General features: G+C 37.2%; 2 protein-coding genes across 2 annotated transcripts in view; one reads left to right on the top strand and one right to left on the bottom strand.

Moving 5' to 3' along the window:
* Nucleotides 1-3,490, top strand: part of Brd7-9 (Bromodomain containing 7/9) — an 87,829-nt gene extending 84,339 nt beyond the window's left edge. The window contains exon 10 of the mRNA XM_083139433.1: nucleotides 2,711-3,490. Within this exon, the coding sequence (XP_082995559.1) occupies nucleotides 2,711-3,045 (335 nt within the window). The 3' untranslated portion in view covers nucleotides 3,046-3,490. The remainder of the gene's footprint in view (nucleotides 1-2,710) is intronic.
* Nucleotides 3,491-5,833: 2,343 nt separating this feature from the next.
* LOC146001299 (putative oxidoreductase YjmC) overlaps nucleotides 5,834-17,892 on the bottom strand; it is a 70,100-nt gene continuing 58,041 nt past the window's right edge. Inside the window, exons 8-9 of the mRNA XM_083138606.1 lie at nucleotides 13,360-13,470; nucleotides 5,834-6,052 (exon numbers count right to left, since the gene is read on the bottom strand). Coding sequence (XP_082994732.1) covers nucleotides 6,005-6,052; nucleotides 13,360-13,470 — 159 coding nt within the window. The 3' untranslated portion in view covers nucleotides 5,834-6,004. The remainder of the gene's footprint in view (nucleotides 6,053-13,359; nucleotides 13,471-17,892) is intronic.

Here is a 17,892-nt window from a genome sequence, read left to right as displayed (position 1 = left end):
AATTGGTAGGGATGGAAAAGAGTATATAGATCTTGCTCAGGATAGGGACAGATGGAAGGCCTGTGTTGCTGCAGCCATGAACGTTCGGGTTTAAGAAGGCTAGAGAGTTAGTTAGTTAGTTATCAAAAGAAGTAACAGTAAATTGGATAGGAACGTATACGAAACGGCACTTATTTGTGTGGGAATCAGAAATAAACTGAACCAGGATGATGGCAATTTGGATGATGTATGGATTAGCTTTTTTAAAAAGTGGGACAATATGAATGACAAAAATGCCTCGATAGGCTTCCATGTCACCTCAGAGGTAAAGAAAGCAGCCAAAGTGGAACGCGAATTCTCCTTGGATTGGTGACGACGAAAAAGAAAAAAAAAGGAGGGGAGGGATCTCTCGTGGGAGGGGAAGTACCCCTCCACTCCGTAGCACGGCACCAGCTGCTCGCACGCTTCACCTTGGCAGGGAACTAGGGCTTTCAACGGCCACTCAAGTACACCGTGGTGGTGGTTTTAACATGATTTTTCAAGAGTTTTAAGGGTTTTTAACAAAGGTAGTTTTAATTCTGTATATGTCGAGCACTATGAAGTGTTTTTAACCCAAACCTTTCACCTAATATCCTCGCATGACACTTGTCCGAGGTGGCTTGATGTTCCGAACCTAAAATACGACAACCTGAAGAAGGAAGCAGTAAAGCTTCCGAAACGTAGTTTACAACGAATACATACTCACTTACGTAAGTAGATGAAATTCAATACTCTAACGTATTTTTGTTTATAGATAGTGAGTAACACACACGTAACCAAAATGCTGTCACTAGTAATATCCACCATTTTGGAAAACTGCCGCTTAATGGCAGAATCAGGAAACAGAGGTCTATGAAACAAATAAGGAACAAAACGTGTTGAGTTTCTCAACAATATCGTGCATTTGTGTTCACCGTGTCATTCACCCAGATCGATTACAACAATGAGGAAACCCCGACAATCGTTTACGAAAACCCGGTATATTGGATGTAAACAGATGGAGAATATTTTTACCATTTGAATTTTTGCTCTATTTCAAGCACAGGGTAGGAATAATTTAGGAGGGGCGAAGAAATTATTCAAAACCTCAAACTTCTTATTCTTCTTCAAATAAAGGGTCTTTCATTAAGAGTGATACTTTTTAAAATTTGAAAGAAAAATAAACCACTCAACGAATCAAAGTAAATTGTGCTTTATTTTGAAGCTTAGACATTGCAGTTATGTTCTGAACAAAATACCGTTCAAATGTCCACCACGGTTTTGAACACACCGACGCACACGATGGCTCCACTGATCCTGATTTCAGTGGAAAAATCATCTTCTCAGACGAGGCGCATTGTTGTCTTAGTGGATTCGTCAATACACAAAATTGTTGTTATTGGATCGAGAAGAACCCACAAGTGGTCCATGAGGTGCCATTGCATTTAGAAAAACTCACTGTGTGGTGCGGTTTATGGCATGGCGGCGTCATTGGACCTTATTTCTCTCGAGATGATGAGAGAACCGTTACCGTCAATGGCAACCGCTACAGATCCATGTTACGCGAATTTCTGTGGCCAGAACTTGACACCATAGATATTGAAAACATGTGGTTCCAGCAGGATGGCGCTAAGTGCCACACAGCTAAATGCTACGCTCGATTTGCTGAGGGAGAAGTTTGGCAACCGGATCATCTCAAGACGTGGATGTGTGAATTGGCCGCCACGGTCGTGTGATTTAACACCCATGGATTTTTTTCTTTGGGGCTACATCAAAGCCCAGGTCTATGCTGACAACCCATGAACTTTGGAACATTGGAGGCGAACATTCATCAGGCTATCGTAGACATAACACCACTAATGTTGGCCAGAGTGATTAACAATTGGAGCTTTGTGTGCGTCAGTGTGTTCAAAGCCGTGGTGGACATTTGAACGATATTTTGTTCAGAACATAACTGCAATGTCTAAGCTTCAAAATAAAGCACAATTTACTTTAATACGTTGAGTGGTTTATTTTTTTAAAAAAATTTAAAAAGTATCACTCTTAATGAAAGACCCTTTATATAAAACATGTAAGCATAATTTTGGCTTAGAGTGAAGCACTGATGTCTAACTAGCCAGAAGAGTGGCCAGGAGAAACAACTTATTTGTCAAGTTTTGTCCTTTTCAAAGATTTGTTCACCCTTCCTTGTGACTTGGGGGTCCAAAACAGGAAGTTCCATGTAAATTTCCTAGAAATGCTTTTCCTCCTGGGAAGCAGATGACAAGATGACAGGCAGGACTAAAATGCTGCACCCAAACGTGACATTGAAGGCATGTGGTCAACGCTGTGTGGACATTTTCAAAACCAGCATTATTGTCATGCTGGGCTGATTCCGGAGTTCTTGGGAAAGGGATGAACGTTACTGTGGGGAGGGAGGGTTGTGAATTCCTACCCTTCTGTGTAAGTATTTCTGACTCCGTAACTAGCCTTTATTTTAAACTTGAATTGTACAAATATTGGTATCAGTTGTAATTGGTCAAGGTATCTGTATCGGCAAATGCTAGTATCGGCTCAGCCCTAGTTAAGAACATGCATCATTGGCCACGTAACATTGAATTGACATAATGGCAGTTATCAGTCCATAAATTTTTTATCAGTACTGTACAAGTTAAAGTTTCATTGTAATTGACCCCTAAAACAAACTGAAGAAAAAATCTCATATTTTTTGCAGCTGAAAAAATTACAGAAAGCTTGAAGGATATGGCAAAGAAGGTGAATCCCGAGGATATAGCTCCCGTCCCAGCACTAAGAAAGGCAATGGGCATTGGTTTGGGTCCCAGTTCACCTTCTTCCCCCGTATCTTCTGAGGAGCACGATGTGGCAAGCCAGGATCAGCAGGAGCCAATAGAAGTGGACATAGAAGGAACTTCTTCACAAGCAGAAGAAACTGGAGATTTTGAATCTGAGCTGCACGAATTTCTGGAAAATGATCCCAGCCTCAGCACTTATCCTTTGCAGGATGACAAAACGATTGAAGAGATCGAAGAAATTTTATCTGAATCTTAGACAGGGAGATAGAGAGAATCAGTATTACATGATTACATGACGTGGTGTTCATGTTCAGATGTGTGTATGTTGGTTGTGTGTTTGCAAGCAAGAATAATTTATCAATTATCTATAAATATTTCTTAGAAATTGTGTGTACACAAATTACATTGATTAATCATGAAATATAATAGGCAGTACAAATTACTAAAACTTGAATAATGTTAAAAGAGAATTGTGTGATTGATTGCAGGTATATGTGTGTGTGTGGAGGGGTGGGGGTGGAGAGAGAGAGGGTAACATATAAGAACTGTTTATCATGATCATATTGACATCTGGAAGCCAGTTCCTCTTGGATAAAGTTATAAAATATTATGAATATTTGTATTTAAATGGAAATCTATACGTGTTTTAAAATTTAATTAATAAATTCATGTACAGATACAACAAAAATAAATAAAGGTGCATTTTAAATAAAATTAATGCTGTTGTCAATAAATATGCTGAAGTTGTTAAAAGATGATGCATTCCACTATAGATTAGAAAGCAAGGAAAGTTGGGTAGGAAAGGCCAAACCTGCAGGTTGCATTGAGATTTATGCAGGTTTTTTTAGATTTTTAACTTTTTTAACTTTTTTACCTGTGAATAGGTCTACTACATGAGTTTTTTTAGGGAACGACTTGGTTTTTACGTACTTGAAATAGCAAAAACTTAATATTTTAAATGTACCCTAACCAACCCTTAACCACAATCCTCATATTACATTTCTGACGCAGTACTATGCCAAGTACTTAGTTTTTGTTTTTTTATACGAACCTGAGGAAAGAGATAGTCAATCTCTGAAACGTCGTTCTACAATAAGAGCACTATACTCACATACGTAAGTACAATTTTTAACTTTCCTTTTTTATATTCTGGATTTGTGAGTAACACGCGACAAACCTAAAAATGTCGTATGTAATAAATACATAATTCAACAAAAAGTAAATACTGCCTTCATATTGTCATTTTAGAACCAGAGGGATGTAACTCCAATTTATAAAATTTACAGGAGAGAGGAAATAATGTATTCTTAGGAATAACAAGAGTCAGTAATTTATACGAGGGCAAATCAAAAAGTCTTTGCCCCATTTTTTTCAGCCGAAATAATAAACATTCAGGGAAATCAAAATATAGGAATTGTTCTATGTACCTTGCACTATTTTTCCAGTCACTACAGCGGTTCAGGCATTTGCTCCATCGCACTACTCGTTTGGAGATGCTGATATTGTAGAATTCAACTGGTTTATCGTGGAACCACCGCGGTCTTTGCTTCGTCGTCATAAATGAATTGAACCTCTGTCCTGCCAGAACTTCTTCAGTGGACCGAACATGTGGAAATCACTGGGGGCAAGGTCTGGACTATATGGTGCATGCTCCAGAATCTCCCATTCGAATGACTGAAGTCTGTCGATGGTCCTGTTTTCCACATGAGGCCTGACGTTGTCGTGGAGGATCAACACATTGTCCACATCGAGAATCCCTTGGTGCTTTTTCCTGATGGTAGCTCGCACATGTGAGAGTGTGCCACAATAACTGTCAACAGTGGTGGTGTCACCTCGTGGCATGAAATCCAGCAGGAGTGGTCTTTGGCGATCCCAGAAGACTGGGAGCAATGTTTTCCGTTGTGAGCGAGGATAGCCCGACCACTCATTATCGTAAAGGTCTTCTCAGCCATTTTTGAATTCACACCGCCACAGCACACTTCTCAAAGCGAGACACTTGTTCCCATACGTCAGCTGCATTTCCCTATGGATCTCGATGGGCGTTATAGAAAATTAATAACACTTCGCTGCTCATATGACATGGATGTGTTGAGTACTACAGTCGTCTTTGCAAACTGACAGCAGGGCAGTGCCACGGAACAGCCGAGAGTTAATGCTGGACCGTTCCAAGAAAAACCTATTGCATAGAATGTATATCTCGGTTTCTCAATCATACTAAAATTTCGCCTGAAAAAAAATAGCAGCAAAGACTTTTCAATTTGCCCTCGTTGATACGTGACTCCACCTTACTGCTAAGGATTAGAAGTGTAGATATGTGGATCTGACTCCAAATAGGGACTTTATTGAAACAAAACTGGAAACCACATTTTTGGAGTTTTGTTCCTCTGGTTCTCATATGACGATATGTTGTTACTAATCTTCTTTTTAATCAAAAACACGTATTGAAGCAATTATTATTGAACTAGCTGATTACCTGGCGTTGCCCGAATATTTATTTATCCCAATCTTGTATTAGACAGGAAAATAATGAATTCTAACTATAGTGTAAAATGTAACTAATTTAGATGTGATCGTGAATGCCACCAATTAGCTGAGCGACTATGAAAACTATGGATTATTTCTCACCCCCATGCCGATAGGTGATGAACTTGGAGTTGAACTGCATTGGGAGTGTCACGAAAACTTTGGATTCCATTCGCAACACAGCCTGAATGTTAGGCAACCCAAGAAACACTATCATTTTCGGATTGCATAGAGTCATGGATGTCTGTTTGTGTGGAATCGAATATCAATGGTTCTCGATTATTTTTACATGTCACCCTTTCCCACCCCCACCCCTAGGGGTGCCAGGGGTGTCTTACCCCCACAGTATTTCTTTCCAGGTTGCAAGTGATACGCGTACCAAGTTTGGTTGTAATTGCTCCAGGCATTTGAGAGTTATGCCGGAACAAACAAATATACACACCCACACACACACATACATCCATTTTTATATATATATAGATTAACAAAATTCATATTTACATTTGTATGATGAAAAACAGTTTAGGGAAGTATGGACATTTATTTATTTCCTGAAAATATATATTCTGTTTTACATTGATGGATTCTAGATGATATGATAAGGATGCCCTTCAAACATAATTAAAAATCATGACAAAAATGGCATGATTTTCCACTGCCATGTTGTTTCTAGGATTATGCAGATGGATGGCCTATACAGTTTTCATTGATCTTATTCCACGTGCAGCTGCAATTTCATTCTGAAATTTGAAAAAATGTTGTTAGTAACTGTAAAAGATTTACAAGGTGGATCCTAAGTTGATGTTTTTTACCACTGCCTATTCTCATGGAGCTGGAAGCAGGGTGCGAAATCCTGGAGGGGACTGGGGGATTTCCCCCCACCAACAATCTTGGCCTCAAAAATCTCCCCCACCAAAAATTTCCGGGAGGGAGAGTTTTTGTTCCAACAAACAAAAGATAAGCAATTACTTTTAATTTCAAGTATACTTTACTAAGAATAATATTGAAAGCACACACATTAGTGTAGTTGCGAGTGTTCAATGCCATTTCTCTCTCAAGAGATCATTAACAAATCTACATCAATGCGCACAATAAAAGTACAACAAGAATGGAAAATAATAATAACTATGAAATCTAATTGATTTATATTAACAAAAAACAAAAGCTAAATAAGAACTTAACATAATAAAACCACTTCAACTAGTATTTCATAATTTATTAACATCTTTAACCAGTTAGTAAGGGAATTAGTTTGCTACGTTGTAATATCTGATATATGTAAAAGTAACAAATTATTTTCTTTATGTGTAATTAATTATAATAATACTAATATGTTTTAAATTTAGTAATTAATTTTCACTTTTAATTTAACTTTTAACATTATAAATATGTATATCATCTAATATATATGTAGGTATGTTTGTGGGGGAGGAAGTTTGTAGATTAAGATATTTCTCCCCCCCACCAGTCTTAAATGATTTCGCACCCTGGCTGGAAGCAACAGGGAGTTCTTACAGAACCGAAGGGCTAACTAAAAAAAAATATTATGCATAGAATCAAACTGCTAAATGCTAAACTGCTTCAGTGTGTGTGCCCTTCATTGCATGCGAGATGCTCAGATAGGTAAGTGCTCTCCAGAATTAGTAGTACTGTATAAAAGTTTCTTTCGTGGCAGCATCATCAGTAGGGATCCCCCCCCCCCCCCAAGTTAGTTCTGTAATGACATTGTGTTGTGATAAAAGATAAAAACTGTTTCTCTTGAACAGTTTTACCATTTTGAAGTATGGAATTGTAATTGCCCAGACATCAATAGAGCTAGTACAGCATTCATAAATGAAACTTTACAAGTTGCAATTTCATATTCTGTGGGTTGTCCCCCCATTTTATTTTCAGTCGTTTGTATCTTTTGCATTTTTTCCAAAAATCCACAAATTAATAGTTTCTCAAAGAGTGATATTTTGTGGTGCATAAATTCAAGAAACTAGAATACATAGCTACTACTAGAGCCAATAGAATGCTTCGAATAGATGGCAACATAACTTTTTTGCTATGGTATAATATAAAATAATTATTATAATACATATTAATTATTAACAGTTTTCAAGTAAGCATAATTGTAGGTACGTACATAGTAGTGGAACATTTTGGAATGTTTCTATTTATTTTTGATTAATGTTCAGGCTGCTGCCCCCTCCTCCCACAAATCGTGAGTAAAGTAAACTTATTTCTTCTAATTGCATCTGTATTGAGTTAGAATGTCAACATTGTACATCCTGAAAGCCCCAGACTGATAGCGATTCCCACAAATACCAGTACTTAAATATTGTAATAATTAGAAGTTGTTCAAAATATTGATTAATATTAGTGTGTAAGCATTCCATTTCAATTGTATTCATCTATTCACCAAGAGTGTTGCTTTAAAATATTGAAGAATTGCATCAGAATATTAAAATACATGTTATCACATAATCTAGTTCTTTTTACACAAAGTTGGTGCTAAATAAGAAGAAACGTTAAATTTTGCATAATTTCCAGGATAATTAAACTTTGTGAAAGTGTCACAATATGCTGAAAAAGTATCAGTAAATAATTCCAACCAGTAGTTTCAATACCGATACATCGACATTGGTATTGTCTAGGGATGGATGATATCGGAAATTTGATATTGCGATATATCGTCAACAAAACATTGTCACAGACGATACAATATGATATTTTTTCCATATTGTGATATTGGTGATATATCGTGTCCATGATATATATTGCCAAATATGATGACAATATATCGCCGACACGATATATATCACCAAAATATCGTAACGATATATTGTCTAGTTGATATTGTGTGGACGATATTTTTTCAATATTGCAATATATCGTCTGGACGATATATCACCCAACACTAGTATTGTTTAAGCCTTACTTTCTCTACAATGAATGGTTCCCATTCCATGAATTTTTAAAAACATTTCTGTACATTTGACAAGCCTGAGCTTTAAAATTCTTAATCAATAAATAAATAAAACCTACTTCTGACAAATTTTCATAGCACGTCATACCTTCATACAAGAAAACAAAAACATCTAGTTTTCAAGACATAGCATGCCAAATGTTGGCATTAGAAAAACGAAAGGTTTGTTGCTGATATGTCATGTGGGAAGAGATACTTTTGGGCAGCAACAGCTTGCATCATTCGCACGATGATCACTGTAGCTAATTTGACTTATTTGGAGCAGATCTGGTTCTTCTGTGCTTGTATTTAGCAGCTCCAATCATGCAATTTTCCAAGGAGCTTGTTAGCATCAAGAGGTAAACTCTAGCTCCAAATCTGGACCCTTTTAGCATGGACAGCCCTTGCATAAATTACCAGGATCTACACATCACATTGATTGGCCTAGTTTGTATTTTGTCTTGTAATGCATGATCTTGCATCATTTTATTTGGCACTTTTATTTGTAGCACGGGGTAATAGGAACAAAGCATGTAAGTAAACTGAAGAATTAACGTAAGGTAAGGTAAAGTTCCCCATGCATGTAGCAGAGTGCCATCAAGGAACATTTAGGGGACATGCGTGATAGATCTCGCCCATATTAGAGGTGATGTGATCAGCATCATGCTCCATCTGCATTTACTCCCAAGGGTTGTCCCCAGGTACCCATTGATTTGAGGCTGGGCAAACCCCAGATCTGCTTTATGGGCAGACAAGGATCACCCACCCTGGGAATTGAACCTGGGTCTCCCACTTGGCAGTCAAACACTCGACCAATTAGATCACCGTGGCTCTGAAAACGGAAGAATTGATTAAGAAAAATGCCCATGGCTCTGGATGCTCAGTCTTAAGCAGTGATCTGTGCTTTATGCAACAAGTCGTAGTATACCCCAGCGGTGCAGGTAGAATCATGCCAAGACTTGTCTGAACTAGGGATGGCCAGATCCGGATCCTAGCGGATCCGAAATCCGGATCCGGTTGGTTCCGGATCCTAAAATTTTTCGGATCCGGATCCGCGGATCCGGAATTTTCAGATCCGGATCCGGATCCGGTACTTTCGGATCTGGATCCGGATCCAGTACTTTCGGATCCGGATCCAGAACTTTCGGATCCAGATCCAGAACTTTTGGATCTGGATCCAGAACTTTCGGATCCGGATCCAAAACTTTTGGATCCAGATCCGGTACTTTCGGATCCGGATACGGTGCTTTTGGATCCGGATCCGGATCCGTTTTGCCATCCCACATGCGCTTCTTTGGAAAGTAACAATGTGCTTATAACATATTGTTACCAGCTAATATACATATAACAGTTGGGCTGAAAAGTTCGTAGGCTAACAAAGTAAAAAATATTTTTTTGACAAAATTCGATTTTATTATTCAATATAGTTGCCTTCGAGGGCGATACAACGATTATAGCGGTCATACAATTTTTCGATGCCATTTTTATAGTACGATTTCTCTTTAGCCTCAAAATAGGCCTCAGTTTCGGCGATTACCTCTTCATCAGTGCTAAATTTCTTTCCAGCGAGCATTCTTTTAAGGTCTGCAAACAGGAAAAAGTCACTGGGGGCCAGATCTGGAGAATATGGTGGATGGGGAAGCAATTCGTAGTCTTAATTCATATAATTTTGCCATCGTTTTCATTGATTTGTGACACGGTGCATTGTCTTGATGAAACAGCACTTTTTTCTTCTTCAAATGGGGCCGTTTTTTCGTGATTTTATCCTTTAAACGCTCCAACAACGCTATGTAATAATCGCTGTTGATGGTCTGGCCCTTTTTGAGGTAATCGATGAATATAATACCATGCGCATCCCAGAATACTGATGCCATAACCTTGCCAGCCGACTGTTGCGTCTTTCCACGCTTTGGATTCGGTTCATCACGTGCAGTCCACTCGGCTGACTGTCGATTGGACTCTGGAGTGTAGTTATGGAGCCATGTTTCATCCATTGTTTTATATCGACGGAAAAATTTGTGTTTATTACGGTTGAATATCGGTAAACATTGCTCCGAATCATCAAAACGTTGTTGCTTTTGATCGATTGTGAGCACGCGCGGCACCCATTTTGCACACAGCTTTCGCATGTTCAAATATTCATGCACAATATGTCAACACGTTCCTTTGATATTTTTAAAGTCTCAGCTATCTCGATCAACTTCACTTTACGATCATTTAAAATTATTTTGTGGACTTTTTTGATGTTTTCGTCGGTAACAGCCTCTTTGGGGCGTCCACTGCGTGCATCGTCTTCGATGCTCATTTCGCCTCGTTTAAATTTAGCAAACCACTTCTCAACGGTTGATTTTCCTGGTGCAGAGTCCGAATAATGTTTATGAAGCCAAGCCTTGGCTTCAACAGTATTTTTTTTCGCCAAAAAGCAATGCTTTATTAACACACGAAATTCTTTTTTATCCATTTTTTCACAATAACAAAAGCTGCTTCACTCACAATGATATATCTCACGAACTAATTATCCGGCAGCTGTGAAATTTATACACGTATATTTTGAAGGTTAGTACTAAGTAAAAATCACATGGATTTAATTCTAGTAACGCCATCTATGAGTCAGCCTACGAACTTTTCAGCCCACCCGATATATATAATATACATACACACACATATATATATAGTGTGTGCGCGCGTGCGCGATTTGTAATTAATTAATACACTTACAAGGGAGGTCTAAGTCTCCCTCTCCGATTTCCATGAAACTTGCAGGGCCCAAATGAAGAAATACGTGTTTTTTTGTTTCGGCAAAAAATTTGTTCTAGGGGGCAACCACCTCTCAAATGTCAAGATGAGGACAAATTGAAGTGGGGATCTGACCCCTGTGTTCCCCTCCGATTTCCATGAAACGTGGCAGGTGTATAGTAGGGATGGTCAGATCCGGATCCTAGCGGATCCGAAATCCAGATCTTTATTTTAATTTGTAGAACTGTAACTGTAGAACAATTGTATAATTTTTGTATAACATTTCTATCTTGTTATATGTGTTAAAGGTTTCATCCTGGAATGGAATTTCTCACATTTATGTGTGTTTTCATCCCCCCCCCTCAAATGTCAAGATGAGGAGAAATTGAAGTGGGGATCTGACCCCGAAACCACGTAAATATGGCATAGGAAGAAACAAGGGGCATACGGACTCTCTATACACCTGTCAAATTTCATGAGAATCGGAGGGGGACACAGGGGTCAGATCATCCTCACGTCAATTTGTCCTCATCGTGACATTTGAGGCAGGTTTTCCCCCTAAAACAGTTTTTTTTAGCCGAAACAAAAAAAAAACACTTATTTCTTCCTTTGGGCCCCTCTATATACCTGCCAAGTTTCATGAAAATCGGAGGGGGACACAGGGGTCAGATCCTTACTTCAATTTGTCCTCATCCTGACATTTGAGGGGATTTTGCCCCCTAAAACAGTTTTTAGCTGAAACAAAAAAACACGTATTTCTTCCTTTGGGCCCCACTATACACCTGCCAAGTTTCATGGAAATCGGAGGGGGACACGGGTCCGATCCTCACTTCAATTTGTCTTCATCTTGACATTTGAGGGGGTTTTGCCCCTTAAAACAGTTTTTTAAAACAGTTTTTTAGCTGAAACAAAAAAACACGTAATTCTGCCTTTGGGCCCCACTATACACCTGCCAAGTTTCATGGAAATCGGAGGTGGATACTTAGATAACCTCCCTTGTAATTATTTAACACTGCATATATTATAATGTTTTATTTTAATTTGTAGAACTGTAACTGTAGAACAATTGTATAATTTTTGTATAACATTTCTATCTTGTTATATGTGTTAAAGGTTTCATCCTGGAGTGGAATGTCTCACATTTATGTGTGTTTTCATTTCCAATACATTTGAATGTATACATATTCGTTTCAATGGCATTTACAAAATCACCTCTGACATGTGTGCACGAGTGTGTTGGCCGATGCGTAGCAAAGTATTTTAGGAACAACACTTGAAAAAAATTCTTGTTGGACTAACGAAAAATTTCTTTGTAATAGAAGATCATAATACCTTTTAAGTTGTGGTAATATTATAATGGGATTGAGATACGAAACTCTCGGATCCGGATCCGGATTTTCGGATCCGGATCCAGATCCGAAACTTTCAGACCCGGATCCGGAATTTTCGGATCCGGATCCAGATCCGTAACTTTTGGATCCGGATCCGAACGGATCCGGATTTTTCGGATCCGGATCCGTTTGGCCATCCCTAGTCTGAACTTGCATCTCGATTTTGTTGAGGAGAGGTTTTTGACAGGAAGTGGCAGGATGCCGGCCTTAAAGGGAAGGTGAGTGACAGGTAGCAAAACTAGGAGGATTGAGATGAAAAGGGTCTTTTGTTGGTCATCGCTAAGAGGAGTAAGACTGCTGGTATAGAGGCTACTCGCACCGAACAGGGTAAGTTATCCTCATTCCTGTAACCTGCCGTTCTCAGTCAGAAGGGTTGGGACAAAACATCTGTCATGTCTTTACTTATGCTAGGTTATTTACCTCACACCTGGCCATTTTAGGGCCGTGGGAGTGTTATTATTATTATTTGGGGAATGAGCTACTTCCCCATTGGTTCAATCCCCCGTTCTACAGGGTAGAACGCTACGTGGTGGAGATGCTGGGCAACTGGTGACACTATCTCCCCCCCCTGCCTCGGGGAAGAATAGAAAGAAGGAAAAAATAACGTTGACTTGAGTCTTGCGACAACGCATGTCCTGAGTTTGAAGAATGAGAAGTAAAACCACAAATAATCTGCAATCGTGCTTTCTATGCAGAGATTAAACTTGCATGTTGAAACCTATTGTAATCTGACTGAATTGAAACGTGATTATTTCCTAAAGGGAAAGCCTATCAAGATTCTTCTTCATTCTTTATAATTATAGGCAATATTAGCAAAACTTTGTTATTTAATGAAAAATGACGACCAGTTTTACCTTAATTTAAACAACCTTTAACTTTTATCGCTATTTAGTGAGTTAGTGTTTTATGTTGTGATGTTGAAAGTAAGACGAAAATGTAGGTATTGAATGCATATGTATCACATACTTACGGTGACTTTTATAAGGTTTGGATGATATTTAATTCCTCCCAGCTCGTCTACCTTCTTCATATGCTGCTTCTCAGGGTCACCTGCCACTAAAACTGGCTTGTTTGGATCAACCTAGAAGGGAAGAATTTGCTGTACTCCTTGATTATCACTGAATTGACAAAGGGAGAAACTATGTTATGGAAATTCACAGACTAGAGATACAATTTATTGTGATAAATTAACAAACACTATCACTTATTTTAATATAATACAAATGTATTATTATTAAAATTCAGTCTATAAGGATGCGCTTGCCTGAAGAACAGGCCGAGGTGACAGCATGGACTTTATTGAGAAAACGACCCAGTCTGAGCAACATGTGTTGCTTGTTGAATGTCACTTCAGTGTGAAAGCTCCTCAGATTTTAATATCATGCATTTATATATTAAGGTTGTGTTATACCATGAGATTTGTTTATAATACAGTACCAATACATTATTAAAATTGTTAAATATTATAAATTTCCATATTATTTGTAGCCCAAAAATTATAAAATTGACTAATATGAAGACTTGAACATCAACCATTCAGCTTATAGTTATGGTTTTAACACGGAAGTCGACTAATTTAGCAAATTTCACATCCATTACAATATAAAATAAATAATTTCCATAGGAACCCATTATGAAATTTTGCACACAAATAGTTAATTGATGTCTTCAAAACACATATTTTTTTTTAAAAAAATGAAAAGGTGCTTTTGAGATTTAAAAAAAATAATCATTTTTCGATTTTTTAAAATATTACAAAATTGATATAGAAAAGCATGTTGCATTTCAAATTAAAGCCCATTAAAAGAAGAAGAGAATGACACCAATTTCAGCTCTCTAGGTCAAATAGTTTTTGATCTACAACTGTTTAAAGATTTCAAAGTGTCGTCAAATTTTCGGATTTTTGCTTTTTTGAAAGTCAACAATTCAAAAACCAACTGACCAAAGAATCTGAAATTTGGCAGTTTTCGTCAAATTTGTTGGTAATAGTACCACTGAACCAAAAAATTTCAATTTCTGAGATGTGAAGGTTCAGACCATTATTGGTTGATTTGACATGGTAATTCCATGTCAATTATGTCATATATGATGGTTCATAACAACCAGAAGTACTTGGTTTCTGATTTTCTTCTTTGCTTTCTGATTTTCAGTATGATCTAGCAGCTGATATCTTTTTCTCTCCAAGACCTTTTCCATGTTAACCATTTCTTTCAGTAAATCTTTCTGTCCTTTTTGGGCAGATTTTGCCACAATACATGTCACTTGGGATCGGACAATTTCTCAATGAGGTTCAAATACAAAGGAAAAACATTGTATTATTTTTTACATAGTTTGAAATGCTTGCTTCATTCATAACATCAAATACAGTACACAGCACACACATATCCAGAAGACATTTTGTGGATATTTTCTGGATATTCATGTTGAAGTTCTAGATAGCCATAGGATATTCAGGAAATGTCCAGTAGACATCCATTGGATATCCCCTGGACATCCACATGTTTGTCCAGAGGACATCCATAGGATATCCTGGAAGAATATGATTTAGACATTCTCTGGATATTTCTTGATTTTTGGATACATTTCAAAGATTCGGTGGATCATTTTTGGACATGTTTTGAACATTCTATGGATCATATTTGGACATATTCTTGACATTCCATGGATCATATTTGGACATGTTTTGGACATTATAAGGATCACTTTTGGATATTTTTGAGACATCAGTTTGACTTGGTTCAAGTGTATGTTATATCTGGATGTTTTTATTTCATTGTGAATAAAGATATATTCTGGACTAGACTTGGATCTAATCTGGACATTATCCTGATATTTTGGATATGAAATGAACATTCGTGAACTAGATTTACACATATCGAATATCTTGAGCACACATATGTCTATAGCAAGTACTCCTCTCTCTCTCGCACATCCACACCCAATAGCATGACACAGTAATGTGCACACAAACACACACACCCCTACACATCCAAAAAATGTTATACATTCACAAGTATATTCATCATAAGAGGAATATGCACTGATTTTGAGCTCATTTCTCACTAATACGTTTAAGCACTGCAATGTCCTGAGTCTAAACTGGCATGGGGAGGATAAACGAAGCTAGCAAAGGAACTTTCACCTAGCCTTGCGTGCATGCACTACTGGGTGAGATAATGGGCATGTGAACTACATAATGCCTTAGAAGAAAGTTTGTGAGTTATTTGAGACTGCATCACAGTTTGCATACAAACATGTAGTGATTGACTGAACATTATGTATGAATCTTTCCACAGACATCAAAACATATATGCGAATTTTTAATAACACGTGAACTGCATATTCCCTGAATATCCAGAACTGTAGATCTCATGGATATCCAGGATGGGATGTCCTCTGGATATCTAGGTTGGGATATCCTCTGGATATCCAGGACCGGACATCCTATGGATATCCAGGATGGGATATACTATGGATGTCTAAATGGATATTCACAATATCCATGGATCTGATCTGGACATTTGTGGATATCGTATGGATATCCCTTGTAGATTGATGCTGTATGGGATGGTCCAGTTGGTAGGTCATCTGGTATGTGGAAGGTTTAGGTTTGATTCCTTGGCTGTTCAATCCCTTACAGAATGTTTTTATGTCAATATTTGTGCCAAAGTGGCACTAGAGCTCTGCAAACTGCTTATCAGTTGTAACTAAGGATGATTCTTGGGAGTATGGACAATTGAAGCATGGTTTTGATCACACCAGCTATGGCTGAGATTTAGAATGTGTAGATCCTTGTTTCCACTCCCTTCTCTCTTAATTGTCTTTATGACATCATGCAACTTTATTTTTTACTTTTCTACAATAACTTCTGGAAATGGCATCCTTCATTTCAAATTAGAAAAATAAAAGCAAAAATTTACTATTTGGATAGCAAATAATAGAAATAAAGTTCAGGTAACTTATAATCTAGAAGAATAATCTAAGGAAAAACTGAGTCCAAAATTCAGCAAGTGGTTCAAAATTTTATGTTTTCGTATTCCACCACTTAAACAAAAAAATAAATCGTTCTATTCTGTCAGTCTTTAAAATGTTAAAAAAATAGATTTTTATTTAAGAAGTGGCACAACGTAAAATTCAGTACTAAAATTATCTCCTAACTTTCAAAACTTTTCTTCAACAAAGTGTGTTAAAGTTGATAAAATAGAAAAATTATGCATTTCAATACATTAATGATATGCAAGTGAAAAATATAGAAAACAGAGCTGAGGATATTCATTCATTTGGTGGCTGAGTTGAAGAGTCTACTCAAGGATATAATAACAATAATAGTAACTAATAATTAATTGGCAATAACATAATAGTTTTTATTATTTATTATTATTTGGTTATTATTATTTCAGTTTTATAGTGATACCCTCCCCTCAAAAAATTATATGTCCCTGCTCACACACCTTTCTTCAAAAAAATCTAATACAGTAAAACCTCGTTAATCCGGACATCGATAAGCCGGACTTTGCTTAATCCGAACAGGCAAAAAAAAAAGAAAGAAAAAAAAGCAGAATGCAAGGTTTTAAATGTGACTAGAAGTCAAGAAGGGAACTTGCCAAAGAAAAGGCAGTCAACCACTGATGAAATTCTGTTTCCCCAGACTTTGTACTGTATGTACTGTATAGTGTATTTAGGCCTATGCCCTTTAAGTACTGTATGTATGTACTGTATAGTGTATTTAGGCCTATGCCCTTTAAATACATCATAATAAACATGTTTTGTTGCTATAAACAGAGTTTTAATGTACTTTCTAGTGTTCTTTTAGGTTATTTCAGTTAATTCGGACTGTCATTAAATCAGTCAACTTATCCCCCCCCCCCCCCCATTAGTCCGAATTAACAAGTTTTTACTGTACTTGAAAAATGGTAAAATATAGCACTGCTTTTACACATGCCATTAAATTTGAAGAGAAACATGATCAAATATTTTCATTTGCTATTAAACAAATCACACAGATACTGGGCTCGAATCCTGAGTATGGAATGGGTGTTTGTGTTACTTCATCTATTTCATCACTTCATCATTCATTCTCATCAATGACATTAGGGAGGTAGAGAAGTGACATAAAAAAGCCTGAATACCAGTGGTGAAGCGTGGTCTTAAGTAGAAGGCATGCAATGCAATACTCTAAAATAAATTATACAGCTTGTTGCTCCAGTTTTCCTAGGAAAGAAAGGGCATTTTAAATAAAAATAATATGAAAAACTCAATATGCTGACCAAGGCAGAAATTTATTTTTTAAGACCTTGCTAGAAGGTTGAAACGTTACATTTAGTTTGTTTCATAATAAAATAAATTTCTGCCTTGGTCAGCATATTGAGTTTTCATATCATGAAAACAAGGCTTAATGGTGTTATAAAAATAATAATATATCACCCCCACTCCTCTCTCAATGGCCATGCTTCTTATTTCAAAATTCTTGGTCACGTTATTGATATAATAAAAATAATTGCTA

Source organism: Lepisma saccharinum, chromosome 17 (assembly GCF_977018435.1).
Source record: "Lepisma saccharinum chromosome 17, izLepSacc3.1, whole genome shotgun sequence".
Classification (NCBI taxonomy): domain Eukaryota; kingdom Metazoa; phylum Arthropoda; class Insecta; order Zygentoma; family Lepismatidae; genus Lepisma; species Lepisma saccharinum.
This window is presented reverse-complemented; position numbering and strand designations above follow the sequence as displayed.